At 58.9% G+C, this 10214-nt stretch overlaps 1 protein-coding gene and 1 pseudogene across 1 annotated transcript; both read right to left on the reverse strand.

The window, feature by feature from the left end:
• LOC138863975 (neurofilament heavy polypeptide-like) overlaps nt 1-5155 on the reverse strand; it is a 6783-nt pseudogene extending 1628 nt beyond the window's left edge.
• Nucleotides 5156-5478: 323 nt separating this feature from the next.
• Nucleotides 5479-9855, reverse strand: LOC138863976 (calphotin-like). Its single transcript, XM_070129502.1, has 12 exons — nt 9826-9855; nt 9417-9653; nt 8704-8997; nt 8465-8599; nt 8154-8363; nt 7863-8099; nt 7443-7679; nt 7098-7391; nt 6817-7044; nt 6263-6733; nt 5940-6104; nt 5479-5778 (listed from the first exon to the last, which is right to left on the reverse strand). Exons 1-12 carry the CDS (start codon nt 9853-9855, stop codon nt 5479-5481), a joined length of 2838 nt encoding a protein of 945 aa, XP_069985603.1.
• Between the last annotated feature and the right edge of the window lie 359 nt (nt 9856-10214).

The following is a 10214-nucleotide window of genomic DNA, read 5'->3' on the forward strand; positions in this document are numbered from 1 at the left end:
CAGCAGGAGCTTTTACCTCCTTGACGGCAACAGATTTTACCTCCTCCTCGACGGCAGATTTTACCTCCTCGGTTGCAGGAGATACAGTCTCCCCCAGAACGGCAGGACCTTTATCTCCTCCTCGACGGCAGATTTTACCTCCTCGGTTGCAGGAGCTACAGTCTCCCCCAGAACGGCAAGAGCTGGAACCTCCTCCTCGACGGCAGGAGCTTTTACCTCCTCCTCGACGGCAGGAGCTTTTACCTCCTCGACGGCAGGAGCTTTTACCTCCTCCTCGACGGCAGGAGCTTTTACCTCCTCCTCGACGGCAGGAGCTTTTACCTCCTCCTCGACGGTAGGAGCTGCAACCTCCCCCACAACGGCAGGAGCTGGAACCTTCCCTCGACGGCAGGAGCTAGAACCTCCTCGACGGCAGGACCTTTTACCTCCTCGACAACAGGAGCTGGAACCTCCCCCTCGACGGCAGGAACTAGAACCTCCTCCTCGACGGCAGGACATTTTACCTCCTCGACGGCAGGACTTTTTACTTCCTCCTCGACGGCAGGAGCTTTTACCTCCTCGACGGCAGGAACTTTTACCTCCTCGACGGCAGGAGCTTTTGCTTCCTCCTCGACGGCAGGAGCTTTTACCTCCTCCTCGACGGCAGGAGCTTTTACCTCCTCCTCGACGGCAGGAGCTTTTACCTCCTCCTCGACGGCAGGAGCTTTTACCTCCTCCTCGACGGCAGGAGCTTTTACCTCCTCCTCGACGGCAGGACATTTTACCTCCTCGACGGCAGGACTTTTTACTTCCTCCTCGACGGCAGAAGCTTTTACCTCCTCATCGACGGCAGGAAATTTTACCTCCTCGACGGCAGGAGCTTTTACCTCCTCCTCGACGGCAGGAACTTTTATCTCCTCCTCGGCGGCAGGAGCTTTTACCTCCTCGATGGTAGGAGCTTTTTCCTCCTCGACGGCAGGAGCTTTTACTTCCTCCTTGACAGGAGCTGGAACCTCCCCCTCTACGGCCAGAGCTGGTACCTCCTCGACAGCAGGACCTGAAACCTCCCCCTCGACGGCAGGAACTTTTAACTCCTCCTCGACGGCAGGAGCTTTTACCTCCTCGACGGCAGGAGCTTTTATCTCCTCGACGGCAGGAAATTTTACCTCCTCCTCGACGGCAGGAGCTTTTACCTCCTCGACGACAGGAACTTTTACCTCCTCCTCGATAGCAGGAGCTTTTACCTCCTCGACGGTAGGAGCTTTTACCTCCTCCTGGACGACAGGAGCTTTTACCTTCTCGACGGCAGTAGCTTTTACCTCCCCCTCGACGGCAGGAGCTTTTACCTCCTCGACGGCAGGAGCTTTTATCTCCTCGAAGGCAGAAGCTTTTACCTCCTTTTCGACGGCAGGAGCTTTTACCTACCCCTCGACGGCAGGGGCTTTTACGTCCTTGACGGCAGGAGCTTTTAACTCCTCGACGGTAGGAAATTTTACCTCCTCCTCGACGGTAGGAGCTTTTACCTCCTCCTTGACGACAGGATCTTTTATCTCCTCGACGGCAGGAGCTTTTACCTCCTCGAAGGCATGAGCTTTTACCTCATCCTCGACGGCAGGAGCTAGAACCTCCTCGACGGCAGGAGATTTTACCTCTTCGACGGCAGGAGCTTTTACCTCCTCCTCGACGGCATGAGATTTTTACCTCCTCTTCGACGGCAGGAGCTTTTATTTCCTCCTCGACGGCAGGAACTTTTACCTCCTCGACGGCAGGACCTTTTACCTCCTCTTCGACGGCAGATCTTACCTCCTCGGTTGCATGAGCTACAGTCTCCCCCAGAACGGCAGGAGCTGGAACCTCCCCCTCGACGGCAGGACCTTTTACCTCCTCTTCGACGGCAGATTTTACCTCCTCGGTTGCATGAGCTACAGTCTCCCCCAGAACGGCAGGAGCTGGAACCTCCCGCTCAACGGCAGGAGCTTTTACCTCCTCCTCGACGGCAAGAGCAGGAACCTCCCCCTCGACGGAAGGAGCTTTTACCTACTCCTCGACGGCAGGAGATTTTACGTCCTCAATGGCAGGATCTTTTACTTCCTCCTCGACAGGAGCTGGAACCTCCCCCTCTATGGCTAGAGCTGGTACCTCCTCCTCGAGAGCAGGACCTGAAACCTCCCCCTCGACGGCAGGAGCTTTTACCTCCTCGACGGCAGGAGCTGGAACCTCCCCCTCGACGGCAGTAGCTGGAACTTCCCCCTAGACGGCAGGAGCTTTTACCTCCTCCTCGACGGCAGGAGCTTTTACTTCCTCCTCGACGGCAGGAGCTTTTACTTCCTCCTCGACGGCAGCAGCTTTTACCTGCTCCTCGACGGCAGGAGCTTTTACCTCCTCCTCGACGGCATGAGATTTTACCTCGTTTACGGCAGCTTATACTTTCTCCTCGACAAGAGCTGGAACCTCCCCTTCTATGGCTAGAGCTTTTACCTCCTCCTCGACGGCAGGAGCTTTTACCTCCCCCTCGACGACAGGAGCTTTTACCTCCCCCTCGATAGCAGGAGCTTTTACCTCCTCGACGGCAGGAGCTTTTATCTCCCTCTCGACGACAGTAGCTTTTACCTCCCCCTCGACGGCAGAAACTTTTACCTCCTCCTCGACGGCAGGAGCTTTTATCTCCTCCTCGACGAAAGGAGCTTTTACCTTCTCCTCGACGGCAAGAGCTTTTACCTCCTCCTCGACGGCAGGAGCTTTTACCTCCTTGACGGCAGGAGCTTTTAACTCCTCGACGGCAGGAGCTTTTAACTCCTAGATGGCAGGAGCTTTTACCTCCTAGACGGCAGGAGCTTTTACCTCCTCCTCGACGGCAGGAGCTTTTACCTCCTCCTCGACGGCAGGAGCTTTTACCTCCTCCTCGACGGCAGGAGCTTTTACCTCCTCCTCGACGGCAGGAGCTTTTACCTCCTCCTCGACGGCAGGAGCTTTTACCTCCTCCTCGACGGCAGGAGCTTTTACCTCCTCCTCGACGGCAGGAGCTTTTACCTCCTCCTCGACGGCAGGAGCTTTTACCTCCTCGACGGCAGGAGCTTTTACCTCCTCGACGGCAGGAGCTGGAACCTCCTCGACGGCAGGAGGTTTTACCTCCTCGACGGCAGGAGCTTTTACCTCCTCCTCGACGGCAGGAGCTTTTACCTCCTCCTCGACGGCAGGAGCTTTTACCTCCTCCTCGACGGCAGGAGCTTTTACCTCCTCCTCGACGGCAGGAGCTTTTACCTCCTCGACGGCAGGAGCTGGAACCTCCTCGACGGCAGGAGGTTTTACCTCCTCGACGGCAGGTTTTACCTCCTCCTCGACGGCAGGAGCTTTTACCTCCTCCTCGACGGCAGGAGCTTTTACCTCCTCCTCGACGGCAGGAGCTTTTACCTCCTCCTCGACAGCAGGAGCTATTACTTCCTCCTCGATGGCAAGAGCTGGAACCTCCTCCTCAACGGCAGGAGGCAGAGCATCCTCCTCGACGGCAGGAGCTGGAACCTCCCCTCGACGGAAGGAGTTTGTACCTCCTCCCCGACGGTAGGAGCAGCAACCTCCTCCTCAACGGCAGGAGCTTGTACCTCCTCGACGGCAGGAGCTTTTTCCTCCTCCTCGATGGCAGCTTTTACTTCCTCCTCGACGGCAGGAGCTAGCACCTCCTCCTCGACGGCAGGAACTGGAACCTCCCCTCGACGGCAGGAACTGGAACCCCCCCTCGACGGCAGGAGCTGGAACCTCCCCTCGACGGTAAGAGCTTGCACCTCCTCCTCGACGGCAGGAGCTTGTACCTTCTCCTCGACGGCAGGAGCTGGAACTTCCCCTCGACGGTAAGAGCTGGAACCTCCTCCTCGACGGCAGGAGCTTGTACCTCCTCCTCGACGGCAGGAGCTTGTACCTCCTCCTCGACGGCAGGAGCTTGTACCTCCTCCTCGACGGCAGGAGCTTTTACCTCCTCGACGGCAAGAGTTTTATCCTCCTCCTCGACGGCAGGAGCTTTTACATCCTCCTCGACGGCAGGAGCTTGTACCTCCTCCTCGACGGCAGGAGCTTGTACCTCCTCCTCGATGGCAGGAACTTGTACCTCCTCGACGGCAGGAGCTTTTACCTCCTCGACGGCAGGAGCTTTTGCTTCCTCCTCGACGGCATGAGCTTGTACCTCCTCCTCGACGGCAGGAGCTTGTACCTCCTCGACGGTAGGAGCTGGAACCTCTTCGACGGCAGGAGCTGGAACCTCAATCTCGAAGGCAGGAGCTGGAACCTCCTTCTCGACGGCAGGAGGTAGAGCATCTTCCTCGACGGCAGGAGCTGGAACCTCCCCTCGACGGTAGGAGTTTGTACCTCCTCCCCGACGGCAGGAGCTGGAACTTCCTCCTCAAAGTCAGGAGCTTTTACCTCCTCCTCGACGGCAGGAGCTGGAACCTCTTCCTCGATGACAGGAGGTTGTACCTCCTCGACGGCAGGAGCTAGAACCTCCTCCTCGACGGCAGGAACTGGAACCTCCCCTCGACGACAGGAACTGGAACCTCCCCTCGAAGGCAGGAGCTGGAACCTCCTTTTCGATGGCAGGAGCTTGTACCTCATCCTCGACGGCAGGAGCTGGAACCTCCTCCTCGACGGCAGGAGCTTTTACCTCCTCCTCGACGGCAGGAGCTTTTACCTCCTCCTCGACGGCAGGAGCTTTTACCTCCTCGACGGCAGGAGCTTTTACCTCCTCCTCGACGGCAGGAGCTTTTACCTCCTCCTCGACGGCAGGAGCTTGTACCTCCTCCTCGACGGCAGGAGCTTGTACCTCCTCCTCGACGGCAGGAGCTGGAACCTCCTCCTCGACGGCAGGAGCTTGTACCTCCTCCTCGACGGCAGGAGCTGGAACCTCCTCCTCGACGGCAGGAGCTTTTACCTCCTCGACGGTAGGAGCTGGAACCTCCTCGACGGCAGGAGCTGGAACCTCCCCCTCGATGGCAGGAGGTTGTACCTCCTCGACGGCAGGAGCTAGAACCTCCTCCTCGATGACAGGAGGTTGTACCTCCTCGACGGCAGGAGCTAGAACCTCCTCCTCGACGGCAGGAACTGGAACCTCCCCTCGACGGCAGGAACTGGAACCTCCCCTCGACGGCAGGAGCTGGAACCTCCTTTTCGATGGCAGGAGCTTGTACCTCATCCTCGACGGCAGGAGCTTTTACCTCCCCTCGACGGCAGGAGCTTTTACCTCCTCCTCGACGGCAGGAGCTTTTACCTCCTCCTCGACGGCAGGAGCTTTTACCTCCTCGACGGCAGGAGCTTTTACCTCCTCGACGGCAGGAGCTTTTACCTCCTCCTCGACGGCAGGAGCTTTTACCTCCTCCTCGACGGCAGGAGCTGGAACCTCCTCCTCGACGGCAGGAGCTTTTACCTCCTCGACGGTAGGAGCTGGAACCTCCTCGACGGCAGGAGCTAGAACCTCCCCCTCGATGGCAGGAGGTTGTACCTCCTCGACGGCAGGAGCTAGAACCTCTTCCTCGACGGCAGGAACTGGAACCTCCCCTCGACGGTAGGAGCTTGTACCTCTTCCTCGACGGCAGGAACTTTTACCTCCTCCTCGACGGCAGGAGTTGGAACCTGCTCCTCGATGGCAGGAGCTTGTACCTGCTCCTCGACGGCAGAAGCTTGTACCTCCTCCTCGACGGCATGAGCTTGTACCTCCTCCTCGACGGCAGGAGCTGGAACCTCCTCGACGGTAGGAGCTTGTACCTCCTCCTCGACGGCAGGAGCTTGTACCTTCTCCTCGACGGCAGGAGCTGGAACCTCCCTTCGACGGTAAGAGCTGGAACCTCCTCCTTTACGGCAGGAGTTTGTACCTCCTCCTCGACGGCAGGAGCTTGTACCTCCTCCTCGACGGCAGGAGCTTTTACCTCCTCCTCGACGGCAGGAGCTTTTACCTCCTCCTCGACTGCAGGAGCTTGTACCTCCTCCTCGACGGCAGGAGCTCGTACCTCCTCCTCGACGGCAGGAGCTGGAACCTCCTCCTCAACGACAGGAGCATGTATCTCCTCCTCGACGGCAGGGGCTGGAACCTCCCCCTCGACGGCAGGAGCTTGTACCTCCTCCTCGACGGCAGGAGCTGGAACCTCCTCCTCGATGGCAGGAGCTGGAACCTTCTCCTCGACGGCAGGAGCTGGAACCTCCTCTTCGATGGCAGGAGCTGGAACCTTCTCCTCGACGGCAGGAGGCAGAGCATCCTCCTCGACTGTAGGAGCTGGAACCTCCCCTCGACGGTAGGAGTTTGTACCTCGTCGCCGACGGCAGGAGCTGGAACCTCCTCCTTTACAATAGGAGCTTGTACCTCCTCGACGGCAGGAGCTGGAACCTCCCCCTCGATGGCAGGAGGTTGTACCTCCTCGACGGCAGCCGCTAGAAACTCCTCCTCGACGGCAGGAGCTTTTACCCTTTCCTCGACGATAGGAGCTGGAACCTCCTCCTCAACGGCAGGAGCTTGTACCTCCTCGTCGACGGCAGGAGCTGGAACCTCCTCTTCGACGGCAGGAGCTTGTACCTCCTCGACGGCAGGAGCTGGAACCTCCTCGACGGCAGGAGCTGGAACCTCCTCCTCAACGGCAGGAGCTCGCACCTCCTCCTCGACGGCAGGAGGTGGAACCTCCTCTTCGACGACAGGAGCTTGTACCTCCTCGACGGTAGGAGCTGGAACCTCCTCGACGGTAGGAGCTGGAACCTCCTCGACGGCAGGAGCTGGAACCTCCCCCTCTATGGCAGGAGGTTGTACCTCCTAGACGGCAGGAGCTAGAACCTCTTCCTCGACGGCAGGAAGTGGAACCTCCCCTCGACGGTAGGAGCTTGTACCTCTTCCTCGACGGCAGGAACTTTTACCTCTTCCTCGACGGCAGGAGCTGGAACCTGCTCCTCGACTGTAGGAGCTTGTACCTCCTCCTCGACGGCAGGAGCTTTTACCTCCTCCTCGACGGCAGGAGCTGGAACCTCCTCCTCGATGGTAGGAGCTTGTACCTCCTCGACGGCAGGATCTTGTACCTTCTCCTCGACGGCAGGAGCTGGAACCTCCCCCCGACGGTAAGAGCTGGAACCTCCTCCTTGACGGAAGGAGTTTTTACCTCCTCCTCGACGGTAGGAACTTGTACCTCCTCCTCGACGGCAGGAGTTTGTACCTCCTTCTCGACGGCAGGAGCTTTTACCTCCTCGACGGCAGGAGCTTTTACCTCCCTCTCGACGGCAAGAGCTTGTACCTCCTCCTCGACGGCAGGAGCTCGTACCTCCTCCTCGACGGCAGGAGCTGGAACCTCCTCCTCAACGGCAGGAGCTTGTACCTCCTCCTCGACGGCAGGGGCTGGAACCTCCCCCTCGACGGCAGGAGCTTGTACCTCCTCCTCAACGGCAGGAGCTGGAACCTCCTCCTCGACGGCAGGAGCTGGAACCTCCTCGACGGCAGGAGCTTGTACCTCCTCCTCGACGGTAGGAGCTGGAACCTCCTCGATGGCAGGAGCTGGAACCTCCCCCTCGAAGGCAGGAGCTGGAACCTCCTCCTCGACGGCAGGAGCTGGAATTTCCTCCTCGATGGCAGGAGCTGGAACCTCCTCCTCGACGGCAGGAACTGGAACCTCCTCTTTGACGGCAGGAGCTGGAACCTCCTCCTTGACGGCAGGAGCTGGAACCTCTTCGACGGCAGGAGCTGGAACCTTCTCCTCGACGGCAGGAGCTTTTACCTCCTCCTCGACGGGAAAAGCTTGTACCTCCTCCTCGAAGGAAGGAGCTTGTACCTCCTCCTCGACGGCAGGAGCTTGTACCTCCTCGACGGCAGGAGCTTGTACCTCCTCGACGGCAGGAGCTGGAACCTCCTCCTCGACGGCAGGAGCTGGAACCTCCTCCTCGACGGCAGGAGCTGGAACCTCCTCCTTGACGGCAGGAGCTGGAACCTCCTCCTCGACGGTAGGAGCTGGTATCTCCTCCTCGACGGCAGGACCTGGAACCTCCCCTTCGACGGCAGGATCTCGTATCTCCTCGACGGCAGGAACTTTTACCTCCTCCTCGACGGCAGGAACTTTTACCTCCTCCTCGACGGCAGGAGCTTTTATCTCCTCGACGGCAGGAGCTTGTACCTTCTCCCCGACGGTAGGAACTGGAACCTACTCCTCGACGGCAGGAGCTTGTACATCCTCCTCGATGGCAGGAGCTTGTACTTCCTCCTCGACGGCAGGAGCTCGTACCTCCTCCTCGACGGCAGGAGGTGGAACCTCCTCTTCGACGACAGGAGCTTGTACCTCCTCGACGGTAGGAGCTGGAACCTCCTCGACGGTAGGAGCTGGAACCTCCTCGACGGCAGGAGCTGGAACCTCCCCCTCTATGGCAGGAGGTTGTACCTCCTAGACGGCAGGAGCTAGAACCTCTTCCTCGACGGCAGGAACTGGAACCTCCCCTCGACGGTAGGAGCTTGTACCTCTTCCTCGACGGCAGGAACTTTTACCTCTTCCTCGACGGCAGGAGCAGGAACCTGCTCCTCGACTGTAGGAGCTTGTACCTCCTCCTCGACGGCAGGAGCTTTTACCTCCTCCTCGACGGCAGGAGCTGGAACCTCCTCCTCGATGGTAGGAGCTTGTACCTACTCGACGGCAGGATCTTGTACCTTCTCCTCGACGGCAGGAGCTGGAACCTCCCCCCGACGGTAAGAGCTGGAACCTCTTCCTTGACGGAAGGAGTTTTTACCTCCTCCTCGACGGTAGGAACTTGTACCTCCTCCTCGACGGCAGGAGTTTGTACCTCCTTCTCGACGGCAGGAGCTTTTACCTCCTCGACGGCAGGAGCTTTTACCTCCCTCTCGACGGCAAGAGCTTGTATCTCCTCCTCGACGGCAGGAGCTCGTACCTCCTCCTCGACGGCAGGAGCTGGAACCTCCTCCTCAACGGCAGGAGCTTGTACCTCCTCCTCGACGGCAGGGGCTGGAACCTCCCCCTCGACGGCAGGAGCTTGTACCTCCTCCTCAACGGCAGGAGCTGGAACCTCCTCCTCGACGGCAGGAGCTGGAACCTCCTCGACGGCAGGAGCTTGTACCTCCTCCTCGACGGTAGGAGCTGGAACCTCCTCGATGGCAGGAGCTGGAACCTCCCCCTCGAAGGCAGGAGCTGGAACCTCCTCCTCGACGGCAGGAGGTAGAGCATCCCCCTCGACGGCAGGAACTGGAACCTCCCCTCGACGGTAGGAGTTTGTACCTCCTCCCCGACGGCAGGAGCTGGAACCTCCTCCTTAACGGCAGGAGCTTGTACCTCCTCGACGGCAGGAGCTGGAACTTACCCCTCGATGGCAGGAGGTTGTACCTCCTCGACGGCAGGAGCTAGAACCTCCTCCTCGACGGCAGTAGCTTTTACCTCCTCCTCGACGACAGGAGCTGGAACCTCCTCCTCGACGGCAGGAGCTTGTACCTCCTCCTCGACGGCATTAGCTTGTACCTCCTCCTCGACGGCAGGAGCTTTCACCTCCTTCTCGACGTCAGGTTCTCGTACCTCATTCTCGACGGCAGGAGCTTGTATCTCCTCCTCGACGGCAGGAGCTGGAACCTCCTCGACGGCAGGAGCTTGTAACTCCTCGACGGCACGAACTTGTACCTCCTCCTCGACGGCAGGAGCTTTTACCTCCTCCTCGACGGCAGGAGCTTGTACCTCCTCGACGGCAGGAGCTTGTACCTCCTCCTCGACGGCAGGAACTGGAACCTCCTCCTCGACGGCAGGAGCTTGTACCTCCTCCTCGACGGCAGGAGCTTGTACCTCCTCCTCGACCGCAGGAGCGACGACGTAGCCGTTACTGCTCCGCTATTTTTGCCTGATTTCTAACGAAAGCAGATATAGAAGACAGCAAAATCATATACAGTTAGTGGTGTAAGAGTTCAGTGCATTCGTTGGTGTGTGTTTCTCTCAATGAAGCCTCCGAGCAGCAGCGACCAGCGCCTTGTCAGCCCTAAGACCATCATGCGAAGCGAGATTATATAGCTGATGGAGGGTCATATGACATTGTTGCTTCGCATTGAGCGAAGCAACGAGCAAAGTGAATGATGTAATCGAAAGCCTTGAATTCACGCAAAAGAAACTGGAAGATTAAAAAAACGAGGTAAGAAAGTTCTCTGATGACAACGCCGCGCTTGAACAACTCAGCGGATTATCTGCCGATATAGCAGAGGCGAAGCAAAGTCTCATGAAAGCCACAGACCGCGCGGACTACATGGA

The sequence above is a fragment of the Penaeus vannamei genome, chromosome 14 (assembly GCF_042767895.1).
Source record: "Penaeus vannamei isolate JL-2024 chromosome 14, ASM4276789v1, whole genome shotgun sequence".
Classification (NCBI taxonomy): Eukaryota; Metazoa; Arthropoda; class Malacostraca; order Decapoda; family Penaeidae; genus Penaeus; species Penaeus vannamei.